Source organism: Podarcis filfolensis (genome assembly GCF_964270895.1).
Source record: "Podarcis filfolensis genome assembly, chromosome: 13".
NCBI classification, from domain to species: domain Eukaryota; kingdom Metazoa; phylum Chordata; class Lepidosauria; order Squamata; family Lacertidae; genus Podarcis; species Podarcis filfolensis.
Window position 1 is genome coordinate 30,337,119 of NC_139615.1, and position 18,927 is coordinate 30,356,045.

The following is an 18,927-nucleotide window of genomic DNA, read 5'->3' on the forward strand; positions in this document are numbered from 1 at the left end:
ATATGCTCTGATCCTAAATTACCCCATACTGACACCTCACTTCTTGCAGAAGTTGTACCAGTCATAAGTTGCACACTCCTAAGTAGCATTAATGAACGTTCAGTGACACCATAGCAGCTCAGCCAATGGCATGGGGACAGGCCCATCAATGATGGTCAGTCTTTAGTCTGTCTTGTGATTTAAATTTTTTTTTCAACTACCTTGATTTGGTGAAGCTTTGCTGTTGGTATGACTCTGGCTCTCTTCATTTGAGCAAGAAATTGTGCTCCTTTTCATGCTATCTTTGCAAATAACAACTGTGCCCTTTGATCAAATCTCTTGTTTACCCTTTGCTGTAGGGAAGACACAAATCCAGTCAGTGGAGCCGTACACCAAGCAACAGCTCAACAGCATGTCGTTTGCTGAGATTATCATGGGCTATAAGATCATGGATGCCACCAACATCTTGGTCTCTCCGCTTGTCTACTTATATCCTGATATCCCCAAGGAGGAGGCGTTCGGAAAATACTGCCGCCCTGAGAGCCAGGAGCATCCCGAAGTCACTGACCCAGGTAGTTGTTGGCTTTCCGCGCTTGATCCAGCCCTTTGGTTCTCCACTTTACAGGGACATTTTTGGATTTTGGCTTTCTCCACAAAAAGGTCTCACGCTGCTAATAAATGTGACTAGCATCCTCTACCACCCTCTCCAAAATGCAGGGGGCTTGGCTTGTTTATTTTGATTATGTTCCCAGCTCTTCCTTTTGTGACCATAACGGGTTGGTGAAAAAAGCGAACAGATGGAAAGCCAGGGAAAAAGCCCATATGAATTGTTGCCAGTTGTCATTGTTGGCTAAATTCTGACTTGCAGCTTTTTAAAAACTAAAGACGAGTGAAGGCAAGAACTTTTTCAAACTGGCATGGACATTGTGAGTTTTGTATTGTTTGCTGATGCTTCTGGAAACAATATGCACATTGCTAGCGGTTAAGAAGCCCAAAAAACAGCAGCAGCAGCAGCAGCAGCCCCTCCCCTCTGGCTCCTACCATAGTTTTGGGGCAATTCTCAGTTCCCCTCTTTTCCACCTCTCCCACCTTCAAATCCTCTCTATGGAGAGGGTTTCAGCGTCATAGCATATTGAAGAGGAGATGTCCCTGCTGCTCTTCGGCACACACCAGCTTACCAAATACCTTCTCCTCTTTCCCCACCCCAAAAACAGGTGCTGCCCCATATCTGAAGACCAAGTTCATCTGTGTGACCCCGTGAGTATTTCCCTCTTTGAAAGGGTTGGGTGGGACTCCAGAGGTCCTGCACAGCAATTAGCTGGGGCTTGCTGAGAAGCCGAGCTCCCTCCTGCACCTGTGCTTTGGAAACAAGAGGTCTCTCTTCAGAAACCGCTGAAGCACAGGTGAAAAAGTGCCCAGGGAGGAAGTGGTTCAATGCACCGACCACCACGCCACTGCACCCAGTGCACAAGCGAGAAACAAAATCCCGCAGGCACCTCCTGTTAAAGACATAAGGCATAGAGAGAAAAGGAGGGATCAAATTTACTAACACGCACAGCCACACACATATGAATAAAGATATAGGTTGGGTTTTATTTCGTTGAGAGTCAAAGCTCTGTACTCCATGGTGCAGAGCAGTTTGGTGGTTCTGGAGACCTTGGGGCTTTTACAACTTATAACTTGTACTTCCCTTCTGTACCCTCTCCTCTTTTTCTCTACCTCCCCCACTCCCCACGTGCCTTTCTCAGAACCACTTGCAGTAGTACTATTGAACTGCCTATGTCACCCCGCACCCTCGAATCTCTGATCCATTTTGGCAGTAATGGTGAAGGAGCAGAGGGGAACGCCAGTGGCCAGTTTGGTGAGTGTGTGGTCCGCAGTGCTGTTTTGTTTGGTGGAAGGGGGCGCGCTCTGCTCTCGTGCATCTCATTATGGAAAGGACAGGCCGAGGCTGCATCCAGACTGCCCTCTGGAAGTAGGTTACTGAAACTTCAGCTTTCAACCCTTGTCAATGTAGATTCCACGAGTCCGAGTGCCTCTGATTTCAGTGGATCATGAGCAAGCATCGTTCTCACACACACACCCTCCTCCTCCTCCCCCTCCTCCTGCAGCTTAATTCATTACCTTCCTGTTTTAATCAAACCACAGTTTCTTGTTGCGTCCAACCCAGAGAACTATTTTTTGAGCACTCCCTTTGAACTAGAATTGCAAACCACAATTTTATCCCGGCCAGAAAGGATTCCTCCAATGGTTGTGTTGTTGTTGGGGGCTGCACTGTCTTCTGTGCTGCCTCCCAAGAGTTCCACAGCAGTGGTGGGTGGGAGAGGATAAAGTGACGAGTGCAGATTTTTACCTTTGTGGAGTAGGCTAGTTCCTACGCCCACTCCATCCAGGTCAGCAAGTGGTGTTATTAGAGTTCAAGGACATGTTACAGTCATGCAAATATTTGGGATGCAAAGCATAGCCATCAAGGGGTATGTCCTGTGGAAAGGAGAGAGGGGGAGAGATAAGAGAGGCCATATCTGACCCTCAGGCCCAAGGTTCTCCAGCCCGGCTTTAAAGACAATCTTTGCAAGCATAAGGGCTAGAAGCTTGGAGATCTCAAGGAGCGGAATTCTACAGCCATATCTACAGTTTGTTTTGCTTATGCAAGTCATTGAGGAATATGCAGAACCTTGAGCATGCTGCAGGCTGTGAATCTGTCCTCTTTCCTACCATCTCTGACATTGGTAGGAATCCCTGCTGCTGCGGCAACTGGATCACATCCATTCAGCTCTCTTTCCGTATCTCCCACAGAGTCCTTGCAAGTCTTCGACATGGAGATGACCGCTGAGAGCGCCAACTCTCCCATGTGATTGGACTCCTCCTGGGCAGCTGATTGGTTCTGCATTTCCCTGGCACAAGAAACACCTTCTTCTTCTTCTTGCATTGTCGGATGAGCCCAATTGGCACTCAATCTCTGCCTCAGCTGGAGACGTTTGATTGTGGGTCTGTCGTGAGCTGCTTTCGAATACACCATCGCCAGCAGCTCCTTGCCTGAGCTCGCGTGACTGGAGAGAAAGCCCTGCTTAATTTTAGATGGGCTTTTTCTCCCCCAGAAGAAAAAAAAAATAGTTCTCCCTCATGTATAAAAGCTACTTGTATAAGGGGTGTTTCTGTTTGTCTTTGCTAGACCAAGTGCCTCTTCATGTCCACATAGCTGGCCTCCTGTACATGTTTGCTGCATGCCGCAAAAGGCTGCTTGTGCAGCTCTCGCCAACTTCCAAGGTTTTTACCCAGTCTATTCGACAAGTCGTGTTGTCAAGTGTAGGCAGGAGGGGAAGGAAGAAGAAATTGTGGGGGTATCATTCTTAGATATTAGTGCAATTTTTTTCTGTTTCATTGCCCACATTAAAGCTCCATTCCCCCCCCCCCCACACTGGCCCACCTCTGCTTTAAAAAAAAAAAAAACTTGCCAAATGATGCGAAGGTGAACGTAGGCCTAGCACAGCAGCCCTTCAAGGTAAGATACCTGTGTTCCCCAGGGCTAGAGAAATGCCAGGGGCATTGGACACCTGTGCACACTTTGCACTTGGTTGCCAGCTCCGGGAATTTCTATTTTTCAAATAACTTTTTTCCCACCAGCTTTTGGCTAATTCCAATTTTACAGATAGGGAACGAAGGTTGTTAGAATTATGTGCTCACCATTAACGGAGCAATCCGTGGTAGAAGTGGGGATTTTGACCCAGGTCACCCAGATGAGGCAACCGAGCTGAGTCAAGAGCTCAACTGCTAGATTCACACTTGGAGATCTGTTCACTCCGGTTATCTATCTTTTTTTTTTAAATTATTATTTATTGCCCTTTTATCCTGCCCTTCCTTGAAGGAGCCCCGGGCAGCATGCAAACCTCCGCCCCTTCCTTTCCCCTCATCCTTTTATCCTCTCAACAACCTTGCGGTGTAGATTAGGGATGAGAATGATTCCTCCTGTGAAGTAGATTAGTGGCAGCAATAGCTTTCTGGCTAAGTCAGGCTTTGCACCTGGTTCTCCTGATTCTAGCCACTGCACTCTCCTCTTAGCTGTTGCGTTAGGAGCAAAGAGGCAAAAAAAATGTTCCTACCAGTGTCTCTCCTCTCCTCTCCCACCCCAAACTGCGCTTTGTTTGGCTTGCCCATTTCCTACACTTTCCCGTTTTTTTAATACTCTCGGCTGTAATATTTTTTATTACTACCTGCCCAATCATTCTCTCCACCTTCTGGGGCTTAAGCCTGAGCTGTACCTGATGCTAGTCGGCTGTTGCTTGCCTGAGATAACAATTGACAGTCCGGCATAGGAAAACTAGAACTCAGATGCTGATAATCTAGTTGTAAATCTCAGCTGTTGGGCTTGTGTGAGTTCATAGAATCGTAGCCTTGTGGAGATGGGTGGGAACCCAAAGGAGTGACGAATCACAGCTACAGATTCCTGCTTTGCAGGGGGTTTGGATTAGGTGACCCTTAAGGTCCCTTTCAGCTCTGCAATTGCCCAGTGGGCTCTCCCGGCGCCGAGAGAGAATGATGCAACAAGTATTTTCCAGTATTACTACTAGCATTGGCTAAACAGGAGGCAGTTCATGGTCAGAGCTGTCAGACTGATCTCTTTCCATACACCAGACTTCCTCAACCTGGAATGCTGGCTGGGCCTCATGGGAGTTGTAGTTCAGCAAACTTTGAAGGCAAAAGCAGGCCCTTGCTGTTAAGAAGAGAACTTGCCTCCTTCAGCAATGCCAAGCCTTAGAAAGTGTTCCAACTAGTGCAAAGCTGCCCTCATTCCAAAATAGCTTATATACCCCAAATTCTTAGTACCAAGCTTCACCACCACCAAAAATTTCCTATTTTTTTCCTCTATAGCTAACTGCTCCCCAGAGCGTAAATATCTTAATAGTATGTTTTGTATATTTTATTGCTGTATCTACAGGCTTTAAACTTTCTCTTAAATAAATAAATAAATGTCCTTAACACCACATTTCTCTTCTGGAGATGAAGCACTGGGTACTTGGTGTGTTTGTTGAGCTGAGAAAGCAGAGTGGCTTGTGTGTATATGTGTGTGTGAAGGAGAGAGAGTCTGTTTGAAAGCAATTTGACATGGAGATGAGATGAGTCGGATCTTTTGTCCAAATGCATAGATGAGGGGCTGGGGTTTTTTCTGTGCCGTGGGGCCAAAACTGTATTGAGGTGATGAGTGGAACCCTTTCCGCAGTTACCTGGATGTGAGTGCCATTGAAATTGTCAGGGTTTACTTCAGAGTAGTTGTATAAACAAGATTGAACTATTTGGTGCAGGTGTTAAGTTTTGTTTCTTTAACTATGTTTCTACCTCCATTAACTTTTTACTTTTTAAAGGTGGTGGGGTTTTTTTTGGAAGAAGTATAAATGAGATTTTTTTTAAAGTGCTTTAGGTACACTTTTAGTAAGTTTTTTGTGTGTGTGTGTGCAGAAGATTTGGGGCACATCCACACCACAAACTTAAACTGATATAACAGCCAGTCCTCTTCCCATGGAACTCTGGTGATTTTAGTTCTGTGAAGGAGATCATAGTTGAGGGAGATTAGGAGACCTCCCAAACAACTAAACTGTGCAACTTGTATTTGTTGCTATGGGACTGAATCCCTCCTGAAAATAGCATCTGTCTGGAAGCACCCAGGATCCCACCCTTGTGTTCTTTGCATCATACTTGAAAAGGATGCCTCAAGTTTTTCATGCTGAAGCTATTCATGCATCCTGCCAGGTAGGGTCTCAAGTGCTAGTCCATAAATAAGCAAAAAGAGGTTACTAACTTTGGGGGGGGGGCTGTTGGCACATTTGGAATTGTGAGACAGTGCTATGGGTACCACTCCCTCTGGTTATTTCTCTTTTCCTAATCCCACCCCTGGGTCATTCTGTCCCAGGTAGACGTGATTAAATACACACACACACACACACACACACAGTTTTTCCTTGGGGGAGGGGGCAGGTAAAAGATGGATCCAGCAGAATAGTAGTGAGGAACCTTCTTTGGCCCAGATCTTTATCTCCCCTCCAGCACCATGGACCAACTTTGATATTTGAGACTGCACAGGTCTGAATACAGCACTGTAGCATGGGGCAAGGTACATGGGTTCTTGGGGGCAAAGAAAGAAACAGAGGAGGGTATCATTGATTCTTCCTGAAGGCATCTAGTTTGCAGGTGTTTGTGTTTGCTTGTCTGGAGATTTGCAGGTGGCCACTACTGGGGCGGGGGGGGGGGGGAGCGGGGAGCAGAGAACCTGTAATGGGGAAGTGTCACAGTTGTTTGGTGGCTATGATGCAAAAAGTAGAAAAGGCTCGATAGATTCATCATCATCATCATTTGTTATTTGTACTCTGCCCATCTGACTGGGTTGCCCCAGCCACGCTGGGCAGCTTTCAACAGAATATAAAAATACAACAAATAGAAAGGAAGTTCTGGGCCCCCCCCCCAAGGTGTGATCTTATAAGGGGTGAAGCCCCAGTCTGGTTTATTATAAGTGTCTCCTTATAATAAACCATTTTCCCACCCCGATTTCCCAAGCTGTCATTGCCCACCATTTCTGATCTAGCAAAGCTGGAGAGGAACAAATTTTGTAAAAACCACTATTTTTGGAAGAGGTGAAGTGCTGCTCCCGTGTGGAGAGCTGGAATCACTGCAGCTATAATTCTGCGGTTGCTTCCAGGCAGACTGTTTTGTCAAGCTTTAAGACGGGCAAATCTCTTCTGTTTTCGGTTCCTCATTTTTTCAACCTTAACATTCAGTTCTTCACGTTTGCATATCAGTCTGTGATTTACTAATTTTAAAGAAAAGCCGTTGTGAAAATTCTTCAGCGTTTCATTTCCCCATCATTTTACTTACTCCCCCAAAACCTGATTTTCTGGGAAAGATGTGTATCCTGTCTGTCAAGAGCTGGTGTCATAAATAAATCACATAAAGTAAACTCTTCATTAGAAGAAACAAGATCAGCTCAAGAGCACCAGCCCAATGGGCACAGTAGCTCTTCTCAGTAGGTCTTGCCCCTATGAGGCAGTTATAGAGGCTGGAGGTCCCTGCCTTCCCACAGCTGCCTAAATCGCCCCCTTCCAGGTTCTTCCAGGCAACCTGAGACTAGCCCTGCAAATCTGTGTCTGTTCCTCCCTCTTCATACCGCTTCTGGTCTTGGGAGCCCAGTGGGGAGGGGAGATTGTTGCAGCAAGAAGGCGGGACACCCTGGCTCCTTCAGCAGCCTGACTTATCTCTGCCTTTTGCCCTGCAGCCTCTGCTTCTGTCTCTGATTCTGGACTTCTTTCTGCCACAGACTCCCCCTGCTCACCAAGCCCTGTTACCTTTTCAGCTTCTGACACCTGCTCCTCTCAGTCTTCTTCCTCTGACCACTCATTGTTGTCCTGCCACCAACTCCCTGACTCTTAGCCTTCTTCCCTTCGGGGTTCCCCAGCTGGTGCCGCCCACCATTCCTCTTTGTCTAGCCAGTCAGTGACATCACCCTCTGCAAACCAGTCTGGTCTCGTCTTCCCTGAAGCAGGGTGGGAGCTCTGTCCAGACAGTCCTGGGGAAAGATTAAGCATTAGGCTGTTCTTCTTCCTCGTGCTGAATGAGTTTAATACAACTGCTATTGCAATTGAGCTTTAGCCACAAATGTGACCCACACACCTAATAATAGTAGGAGGATGCAAAGCAAGGCAAGGAGCCCTTATCACTGCATACATGCTGTTCCCCAGATAAACCCTCAGGCACCTGGGTTAGATGCAAAGAGGATGGCAGAAGGTGGATAGAGGGACCCGTTGCTGGTAATTTGTCACGAAAGCTACTCTTGCACAGAGGGAAGATGCCCTGACATGCATAGTTCAGAAATGGCAATATCCAAAAGTCTGCGGGGGAACTGTTCGACCTTCCCAGGTCACTCTGGAAGTGGCCTTAAAAGCAGCAATCCTGGAGCAAAGGTCCTTGCTATGTGAAACCAGCGCTGGCATTGGTGGATTGAAATGCGACCAAGGACTCTTAACACATTATATGCCAGTTACCAATGCCAGGGTGCCTGTGTCATCAAAAACTGCTTTGTGAATTACCACTGCTCAGTAGGTAGTCACCAATGACTGTACTTTTCTGCATTTTAACTTTTTATATTCCTGTGCACCCAGACATCTGTTTATGTATCTGCAATTTGGGATAAGGCTTCGTACATCTGATGAGGTGCACTGTCCGTAGCACATAAAAGAGGACAGCATAATAAGTCTGCTAGTCTTCAAGGTGCCTCAAGACCCCTTTGTTGTTTTCTCTTCAAAAATGGCATTCCAGGGGGAAAGTAGGGCCAGCTGCCTCTGAGACTAGGAACAACCAAAGTCTATCCCTGTCCCTTCCCCCAGCCTTCTGTTCTCTTATTTACAAAGTTCACGATCTCCGTACAGACAACAAGGAATCTGAGGGAGCAGCATCAGTAATGAAAGGATTAACTGATTGCAGGGCTGGAGGCTGCAGGCGGCTGTCTCTCTGTGTCACACACACACACACACACACACACACACACTGATAAGTAGCGCAGATGTCTAAGGTGCAGCTGGTGCAGAATGCTGCAGCAAAATTGCTGAAGGAGGTGCCCTGCCTGTGCTGAAAGAGCTGCATTGACTGCTGATGTACCACTAGGCCAGGTTTAAGGTATTCCTATGGGCATGTAATGGCATGATCCACTCAGGGCCTCCGGGATCCCATTGCCTTGCATACTGCTGCCTGGTCACTTTGATCCTCAGGAGTGACATTTTCTGAGTATTGTCTTATGCTACTGAGGTTCATCTTGTATCCACTCAGACCAGGGCCTTTAGTGTGGTGGCACCTGCCCTTTGGAATGCACTTCCAGTAAATATCAGGAAGGCACCTACTGGAATTTTGACACCTGCTTAGAACTTACCCTTGTTAGTGTACTGCAGACTTGAAATGATCCTTGCATAGTTTTGCCCCTAGCAACAAGTTTTCTCCCTGCGACAGGTCTTCTCCCAGCAACAGGGTTTCCTTAGCAACATACTTATTAATTAGACAGACTCCAAAGGGGAGAGAAGTGATGTGGCTGTTACTTTGCCCAGATGGCTAAAGAGCAAAGAGGAGAAATAATTATCTGTTACATAGTTTTACTTTATTTTCCTTAGACCAGTAGTTGTATAAGTCGTAGTAATTATTCAATAAATAATTTAAGCCAGTGGCTTTCAATCAGTGTGCCATGACACCCTGGGATGCCTTGAAGGATGGTCAGGGTGTCATGGGCAACACTGGCCTCTGTCCCTCTTTTCTTCCCTCCCTCTGATGCCTTCTTGTGTCTCTGCCTCCCAAGGGCTTGTATGGCTCTTTGTTGCAGCAGCCCTGGCTACAAGCTCCCCAGGCGAATGGTGCCTCTGGAGCTGGTCAGGGGGTGCTGGTTGCCAGGAGTGGAGGCAGCCTCGGACTAAGCAAGCAAGTGGGTGAGGGAGCCCAGCAAGCCAGTCCACCAGCCCTTGCTGTTGGGAATGGGCAGACAAGTCCCAGGCCGCTGTGGGACAGTGTGAGAAGGCACCTCTCTTTGGGGCAGGGAGAGCAGCTCAGAGACCAGGGGTGGCAATAGTAGGTGCCCAAAGGAGGGGAGAGGAGGCTGAGGGAACACTTCGCAATGGAAGATGTTCAAAAAAGAACGAGAGGCTGCCAGCTCTGCAAGCAAGGGGTGACACAACTGGGCTCCTGAGCCCCACAAGGGGGCCGCAGAAAACATGTAGTTGGTCAAGGGAGCTTTTAAACAGAACTGGAATGGGTGAAGAGTTTATTCCCATGTGGGAATTCACCAACAGATGAGATGAACTGAGACAGAAGATTTTGGAAGACTTTCTGGGTGACTCAGCTGACTGAAAAAAGAACCCGCAAATGATTGGCATAGTGCTCTGGCAACCCTGCTCACCCATGCTTCCCCCCGAGGGGTGATCTAGCTATATTGAAGTATTAAATCTGATTTTTCTGGTGCATTTTGTACTTGTTTTATGGATGTAATTTTATTGCTGTTCGCTGCCATGATATTATTATTTTTCTTAATCTGGGAATTTTGACTGATTGAATGAATGAATGAGGGTACTACTCCCTCAGTAGTGCACAATTTGCTGGGGCACAGGCCATTTAGTTCCTGGGGTATGGTGGTAATGTCTGACAAGAAGCCATCCTCTCCTTGAGGGCCCATCTCATAGGAGCCAGAGGAGAAGAGCCCACTTCACTCCACACAATTCACCAGTTGTTGCATTTCCCATATCACCAAAATAGCATGCAGAGATGGATAGCAGCCCAGCTGTCCACATTGTTCAGAATGATTACCCAAGGCTTGAGTTGCAGTGAAAGTTTTAGGCCATGGCCATCTCTGGCTATCTGAGGGAGCCATTTTGGAAAACAGTTCTCGGAAGAGAACACCCTGGGGCTCACTGTGGTCCTTCCCACACCCAGGTTTCCCGCTCTGAGCTGCTCCCAGGCATTATGGTCGGTGCCTGAGGTAGAAAATGCACAGACGACAGCTTTCCTCAACTAACTGACGCAGGGCCCAATCCACTAGGGCATTCCCACCCACCAACCACACTGGAATGAATAGTAGCTATGCGAAAGCTCCTTAGTGCCCTTAGGCCACATTCACACCATAGTTTGAAGGCACTGTGGTACTGCTTTAAACAGTGAAAGCTTCCCACACAGAATTCTGGGAACTGTAGTTTAAGGGTACTGAGAGTTATTAGGAGGGAGACCTGCTATTCCCCTGCCAGGACTACACTTATCAGAGGGTGGGGTGTAACAAGCACTGCCTCTTTACAGGGAACTCTGGGAACAGCAGTTCTGTGAGGGGAATAGGCCTTTCCTAACAACTCTCAGTAGCTTTAACAAACTGCAGCTCTTGGGATGCTTTGGCAGAAGCCAAAGTTGCATGGGAATGCTTTACATGTAAGGTATGAATGTGGGCTTAATTTCTTTCAATGGGGCTTGCGCAGGAAGAATGCCCCAGTCCACTGCATCCCACAGGTCCCAACTGTCTGGATCCTGCTACAATGCCCTCACCTGAGGCCGCCTGAGGAAGAAGCTGCCTTGTTTCACTGCTGCCTTTGCCTTCCTGCTACAGTGGGCAAGGTGGCCTAGTTCACAGAGGGCAGTCCTCTATGTAACGGAGGCCCCTATGAAAGCGCTGCCCTGGTTCACGTCCAGCTTAATGGTAAAGAACGCTAAGAAGGGAAGGAAGAGCAAGCAGGAGCTTTGAAGTTGACCATCATTCGTTAGCCTCTGGCGAGTAGAGTAGGTCACCAGCTTACAGTCTTCCCCACTATGGTAAGATGTATTTCTATTTTTATTATACTAATGATTTCAAAGTTGGCATCTATATGTGTAAATTAACACACACAAATGCCAGGCACGTCTCTGTCTTCTTTTGTGTCTTTTGTTTTTCTCTTTGTTCATGTTTTTGTTCTGTTCGGCTGATAGGTAAATGGTCTTTTGATTAGAGACCAGATCAGATTGTTCTAGCTGATCTGGACAACCACTTCTGTCCCAGAGACAGTGGCCCTGTTTCCAAGTAAAGCTGCCGGAGTATATCCAAACTGGTAAGCACAAAATGGCATGGATAAGGCAGGCAGAGAAAACCTGGTCTTCCTCTCTCGTAACGCTAGAACTTGTGGACATCCAGGGAAGCTGAATGTTGGGAGATTCAGAACAGATAAAGTAACTTTTCATGCAGCACATGGTTAAACTCAGGGTTGGGTTAAACCCCTGTGGATCCCCCTAAGCAGTTGAAATTTCAGGGGCCTCGCCTTGTAAATTATTTCCTAATACATTTTTGTAATTTTCTATCAAGATCAAATCAATATGATTTTGATCTGTTCTCATGGAGCCCCTAAAAGGTGTGAGGGCCCATAGTCCAGTGCCTACTCTGCCTATTTGGTAATCCGACACTGGTTAAACTGTGGAACATGCTGCCACTGGAGGCAGTGATGACCACCAACTTGAATGGCTTTAAAAGAGGATGAGACAAATTCATGCGGGATAATGCTGTATCATTCCTATATGGAGAAAGGTGGCAACCCAGTTTAGCCAACAAATAGAGCACCACAGCTTAGCAACAGCTTTAAAAACAAAACAAGCCAGTCTTTGCTTTTGCTTCTTTTCTTCTTCTCCTTTCTTGTTATTCCCACATGCAAAATCCATCTGGTGACTCCACTTTGCATCTCACGGAGTATGTAAGATGCTTCTGGTTACAATTCTTCTCAACTAAATCCAGGCGGTAAATGCTAAATAGGTCTGGGACTCTGCCAAAAACAAACAAATAAACAAAAAAGAAACCACTTTCCGAAACCAGCTTTTCCCAAACAGCCCCACCTTGGCTGTGTTAACCAGTCACCCACGCTCTTGGATCTTTTCCATGACCCAGCTGAGGAAAGAGGATGGATTTCTCAGGACTAGACCTAAACGGCTTGGAAACTCACCAAGCCCATTTCGTTGGACACTTGAATTGTATTATGCAATTTCCTAGGGCATTATGCAATTTCAGCCCTGCTGTTTGCCCAGATATACATGGATGGTTTAGATTTCAGACAGTGAAAGAGACAAAGGCCAGGGGAAAGGGTGAGCTGTTCTATTTCCATTTTCTTGGGACCCTCCTCCCCCCATCTCATGAGTTCCTGGTTGCCATGGACCTCAGCCTTCCAAGAGATGGGCTGGAGTCTTGCTTTCAGGCACAAATGATAGCACACTAGCTAGGGAAGGGCTGTGGTTCAGTGACATAGTGCTTTTCTATGCCAAAAGTCCCAATTCAATCCCTGGCATCTCCAGGAAGGGCTGGGAAAGACTACTCACAGTCAGCGTAGACTGCTAGGAACATAGGAAGTTGCCTTATAACCACCTGTGATGGGTACATGGTACATGTGTCCATGAAACTATTCCTGCATTGCAGGGGGTTGGATAAGATGACCCTCGTGGTCCCTTCCAACTTTGCAATTCTATGATTCTATGAAATATACAGCAGCTTGTTGTAGATTCCACAGCTTGTCTACATCTCTCTTTGACTGAAACTTCAGCTGTTACATGCTGACCTAAGTCCTTCCCATTAATGTTTGCGGTTCTCTTCTTTGGCAATCACTCGTAGCCAAGTAACATTGTCTTCCATGAACACGGTCTCAACAGTGAGTCCATAAGTGACTGTGATGGGCCAATTTTAGATCCACACATCCTTCCACAATAGGGACACAGGTTTCTGGGTAGGAGTTGATCACAGTGAGGGTTTGCCAAACATGCCTTCCTCTTAGCTCGTTTCTCCTTTTCGCCCTAAGCTCATGCTTCTTCAAAGTCCATGACACCTTTGGTAAAGGCTGTTCTCCAATTGGAGCGCTTGCAGGCCAGTGTTCCCCAGTTATCAGTGCTTATGTTACATTTTTTTAGATTTGCCTTGAGAGAGTCTTTAAACCTCTTTTGTTATCCACTGGTATTTCGCTTTCCATTCTTGAGTTGGGAATAGAGTAGTTGCTTTGGAAGACAATAATCAGGCATCCGCACAACATGACCAATCCAACAAAGTTGATGTTGAAGAATCATTGCTTCGACACTAGTGATCTTTGCTTCTTCCAGTACACTGACATTACAGTGGTACCTTGGGTTAAGAACTTAATTCGTTCTGGAGGTCCGTTCTTAACCTGAAACTGTTCTTAACCTGAGGTACCACTTTAGCTAATGGGGCCTCCTGCTGCCACTGCGCTGCCAGAGCATGATTTCTGTTCTCATCCTGAAGCAAAATTCTTAACCCAAGGTACTATTTCTGGGTTAGCGGAGTCTGTAACCTGAAGTGTTACTGCTGGTAGGGTGGAACGCAAGGAGACCAGGCAGTGTCATGATATGATGGGACTTGCGACATGGCGGGTCACGTTGTCAGGACATGACATTTTGATGTGACTGTGTGGTGTGTCATGTTATGACATCATGTGCTGTGTCACAACTTGGCGTGTCACGCCATGGCGGGTGTCACACCATGGTGGGTCGTGATGTGACAGGTCATGACATCATGACATGGTGTGCTGTGGCATTGTGACATGTTGTGTTGTGATGTGTTGTGCTGTCATGACGTGACATGACACGTGATGTGATGTTACATTATGTTACGTTACATTACATTTTCTTTTTTTTAAAAAAAGCAAAATCTAGCATAAAACAAAACAATAATGGAAAGCAGGTGTGAAATATCTGCACCACCAGCCTGTCCAGTGTGGACAAGCAAAACACTCTTGAGACCTTTCAGGGCTTTTGTGCCTTTAACAAAGAGAATCCTGTTTGCCCTATTTTGTAGCTTTCTGTGGGTTAAGGCTGAGTGATAAATAGCAGTGAATACCCTCTTGCCTCCTTAACTGCTCCTGCTAATTTCCCCAATTTCAGTTTCTGTTACCGTGGGAGGATGAAAGGCTTTAATTGCTGAGTTTCTCTTCCTCTTCCTCTCCGCCCCCCGTTTTTTCTGAAGAAATGCCATTTTTCTGTTAAATAATGGAAAGAAAAAGCAATGCAAATAAATTAGTAATTAAAGTCACCCCCACAGAACAAAAGCGGGAGGCAATTAAGAGAGGTTATTCAAGGGGCAATTAAGGGGCAATTCTTCATGCATTCCTGACCATTGCTCAATATATTAATATAAAACATAAGAGCAGCCCTGCTGGATGAGACCAAAAGCCCTTCTAGTGCAGGATCCCACCATGGCCAGCAAGAGATGCCTGTGGGAAAGTCTGAGCATGAGCACAATAACACTCTCCCCTCCATAATTTTTCTGATCAGAAGCGTAGGTGCCAGCTCCTAGGAGCTGAAGCATTTTGGGCCCCCTCAATGTTGTTTTTGAAGGGGCCGCACATCATTTGTCAGGGCAAACATGGAGACGGGCATGGAGTGATGTCTGTGTTTTTCAGAAGATGGCGCCTTTGCTCAGAAGTAAGCCCTTCTGGGTTCAATAGGGCTTTCTTTCAGGTAACCAGATATAAGACTGCAGCATCAGTCTATCCTGAGGAGGCAATTTTTGAAAATAGTTTTTTTTTTTTTTTTAAAAAGGCTCAGAAACAGCTTCTAATGTGGGTTCAGCTATTTGCAAAGACTTCACCACAACCATTGTTTTCGACCTTCAACCTTGCCCTCCTTATTTTCTTTGAGCAGATAAAAAATGAAGAACTAAAGTTGCGATTACGTTAGAAGCTGTGTTTATGTTAAAGATAGTAAATACATATCAAATATATATCAAAGTACAGTGGAAGAAGAGTATATTAAAGAATATGTCAATATCAGAGAAGAACTGAGTCATATGGGTGGGAAATAATTATATGGTAAATAAAGAAAGCTCATCGTTCTATAAATCCCTCTCGTTGATTATTTGACGTTTGCCTCTAATATGTCAATGTCAACTAGAGCAATTTCCCATATTTTCTGTAACCTTTCTTTTAAAGATGAGTTTGGGGAATAAATTGGGAATAAATTGTATACCGGTTTTTAATTTACAAGAGCAGTTTTAGGACTTCCTTAAGTTATTGTATCCTGTCATTTCCTGTAGTGTGTTTAAGACCAATGTCTGATTTTCATTTTTACACTTCCACAAAAATGTGTAGATAATCCGCTCTTCATCTCTTACGCCTCCAACAAAACAAAACAAACTGGTATATCTTGTTTAATTGATAAGATGTAAGGACCACTGATAAACAGACTTGAAAAAAATCTCTTTTAGATTTGTGCTTATTTCTATTTTCGGTATTTATCTTCAAAAATCTAAGTCCATTCCGTTTGTACTATAGTCATGTTACTGTTTCTCAAATCCCCCTGCATTTTGTTTTATATAGGGTTGTCAGTTGATCAGTCTTTATATTGGAAAGGAAGAGGCATATTCTTCACTTACCACCCCCACCCCTGTCACCTTGAATTATCACTAACTATTATGTTTTCAAACGTGGTTTTTTGCAGTCCTTTCATTTGTTCTATGCCAAAATCGAAGATATTGGAAGAGTGGAGGTCTTATTTGATTTAATAAAATGGTAGCTTGGTCTAGTGAAGCTACCGTATTTTTCCGTGTATAAGACTAGGTTTTTAAACCAAAAAATAAGGTTTAAAATTGGGGCTCGTCTTATACACAGGTAGTGCTGAGGGGTGTTTTCTTAATTTGGAGTTCCCCCAAATAGTGTAGCCTTATGAGGCTTTGCCCTCGGGTGGGAAAAATATTGCACCTGGGAAAGGGAAGTGGGAGTCAACAGACACTCAAGGAATAGTTTCGGAGAGAAGGCTTTTATTTCTACCATCCATGAACTGGTAGAAGGAGCAAGTGTGCTAAGTCACAAAAAGCATGCACGAGTTCACAATCATGTGCACAAGCATATATACCCCTTTCCAGTTCCCTCCTCCTTTCTCCTCCCTCAGAAGTCCTGCCCCTGAGTTCCTCTGAGCATGAACAGAAAGCTGTCTTGGGACTATTGGGACTCTTGGCACCCTTCCCAGGAAAGGGGTTTCAGAGTGTTCAGATATGTTTCAATCTCTTGTTCTGGCATGGTTCCCGGACAGAAAGTAAGTTGCAGTGTGGTTCTTTAGCAAGGCCAGAAGGCATCAGAAAGGCCTGAGAAACAATGGACTGTGTTCCCTACCTTTGTTGCAACCTTTTTAGTTACAGCAAGCGGAATGTTTCTGATGCTTAGCTAATGCCTTTTAGCTGCTGAGAAAAATGGTTTTGAAAAGCTCTGAGAAGCTTTGAGCCTGCTTTGGTGGGTGGTGACTTCGGGCCTAGGTGAGGTCACCTGTCCTCACCTTCCTTCATTAGAGGGTGTCTTATATATGGGGGCATCTTATACACGGAAAAATACGGTATATAGCCATGTTTTAGCCAGTTGGCTAAATGTAAATGCATTCTCTTTAGTTGAGGCCAAATTAATTAATTTACCACTGAATGTAGTTGCTTGTCTGTGAAGTGATTTATTAATCTGGAGATCAAGGGGTTATGACAGAGATAGTTTCTTATATTATTCCATACTTTTCAAAACAAGATTTCGTTGAGGAAAGGCATGTGGGTGAAGAAATAAGCAGAGAAATCTGTATCATTTAGTAAAATCCATTTCATACTTGGATCTTCTTTCCTTCACTACAGCTTTCGCCAGTGGCCCCTGGTGTTGTTCAGGCAGGGAAATGGAAGCAAAATAATCTGAACTAAGTACAAGGCCACAAGGCAACAATCAAACAGAAAAAACTTGGCAGTCTGTGAGTTGGCTGCCTATCACCCTTGGTACAGAAAGCAAAAAAGTGGGGTGGGGTGAGGGAAAGATGCTCCTCACCTTTCCCACATTTCTTGGAAGAATGCTAGTAAATTGAAAAAGTTCATCACATGAGCTAGCCAGGGATTCATATTCACACTGTAGGTATACACACTATACGGTTGTACCTTGGAAGTCGAACGGAATCTGTTCTGGAAGTCCGTTCGACTTCCAAAACGTTTGGAAACCAAAGCACGGTTTCTGATTGGTTTGCAGGAAGTTCCTGCAGCCAATCGGAAGCTGCAGAAGCCCTGTCGGACGTTTGGGTTCCAAAGAACATTCGCAAATTGGAACAGTCACTTCTGGCTTTGCAGCGTTCGGGAGCCAAAACGTCTGAGTACCAAGGTGTTCGGGATCCAAGGTACAACTGTATCTGTGTGTGCTTTCACCAAGGCTTTGCGCAAATTATTTGGGGGGTAGGTGGGTTGGAGGGGAGCACACACTTTGGAATTCCCTGCCAATTGACATCAGGAAGGCACCTGAACTCAGGCTTTTCGGGGCCAGCTAAAAACATTCTTGTTTAGGCATAGATGGCCTTCTAGAATTTGGATATGTGTTTTAATCTGGTTTTTAACTTTCCAGTGGTTTTTAATTATTTTTGAAGGTTTTAGAACATAGTTTTTAACTCTCTCTTTTTTTACTGGTAATTTCATTATATTCATTTTGTATGTTGCTTTGAGTTTTTTTCACAATTAAGTGGTGTATACAGTTTTATGGCAGTGGGGGCAGGGAGACATACAGAACTCTCAAGTGACTCCTCAACCCAACCTAACCCATTTTAGCCAGATCCTGCCCTGCTGTGATCTTCTAAAATATTGGCTACATGGACCACTCAGGTCACATTGAAATCCAAACACTGGACCCAGGGTCTTTGTGCCAGGCTATAAACTCCCCACTGACAATCTTATGGGATAACTAGCCTCATATAACCAACATTTTTAGTCTATTTAAAGCATGAAGGGGTTAATACCATAGAGTCAGCTGTCCTGCCAGGCTTAGCTATGTCCACTTCACCTCATCTTGGAAGGAACTAAGTCATCAAGGCTTTGTTCTTCCGATCTACATGCGAACTCTGGCATATAAGGAGCTCTGAGCTGCTGCCTCCAGCTGCATGGCTTTAGCAAGCCTCTGTTGAGTTCCAATGCCAACAATCTAGGAACAATTATCACTTTCTGGCAAAGCCAAGTTATATTAGCTGTGCAACATTCTGACTGATTTATGGAAAAGCACATGAACCTGACTTTTGAAGAGTTTGAAAGTAAACAAATTTTTAAGTTGCCAAACACATGGGTTTTTCCCCCTATGCTGGAGGAAGAGGGATGTTTTGGAACTCACAAGGGCATATTTTGAAGGTCTAGCAGCCTATATTTCCATGCTTTACTTGCTGCATATTTTGTTATTTTAAATATCTACTGAGGTTTTTTCACCAAAGAGTACTGGTCCCAAGCTTGAATCTTGGCATCCAGAAATTTTTCTTTCTTTCGGTATATACCTATTTTTCCTTTGCACCAACTAATCTCACAAATATTCTTTGCCATGTTCTCTTTGCTAGTGAGGCTCCTGAATGACTGTGTCTGGGAGGGAGAGGGATTGGCAAAGGTTACCCTGGCAACTGGTCACATCAGCCAGCGGGTGACAAGTACACTGAGCCTCAGGCAGGCTGTGC

At 45.2% G+C, this 18,927-nt stretch overlaps 2 protein-coding genes and 1 long non-coding RNA gene across 12 annotated transcripts in view; 2 read left to right on the forward strand and 1 right to left on the reverse strand.

Moving 5' to 3' along the window:
• Positions 1-4,963, forward strand: part of STAT3 (signal transducer and activator of transcription 3) — a gene marked incomplete at its 3' end in the record, with an annotated part of 41,758 nt that extends 36,795 nt beyond the window's left edge. For 5 of the 10 annotated variants that reach the window (XM_083582833.1, XM_083582835.1, XM_083582837.1 and 2 more), the window contains 4 exons: positions 339-551; positions 1,194-1,236; positions 1,728-1,840; positions 2,776-4,963. In XM_083582833.1, the coding sequence (XP_083438959.1) occupies positions 339-551; positions 1,194-1,236; positions 1,728-1,840; positions 2,776-2,834 (428 nt within the window). Of the gene's footprint in view, positions 1-338; positions 555-1,193; positions 1,241-1,727; positions 1,841-2,775 lie in introns of those variants that run through there. The other 5 variants (XM_083582828.1, XM_083582830.1, XM_083582832.1 and 2 more) reach the window with 2 other exon arrangements.
• On the reverse strand, positions 3,419-10,783 carry LOC310748259. Its single transcript, XR_014541257.1, has 2 exons — positions 9,899-10,783; positions 3,419-7,531 (listed from the first exon to the last, which is right to left on the reverse strand). It is a non-coding gene; the product is annotated as an uncharacterized lncRNA (long non-coding RNA).
• A 41-nt stretch (positions 10,784-10,824) lies between these two features.
• The window catches only part of LOC310747752 (signal transducer and activator of transcription 5B), a 99,894-nt gene continuing 91,791 nt past the window's right edge, over positions 10,825-18,927 (forward strand). The window contains exon 1 of the mRNA XM_083582786.1: positions 10,825-11,289. The gene's annotated coding sequence lies outside the window, so the exon portion shown is untranslated. The remainder of the gene's footprint in view (positions 11,290-18,927) is intronic.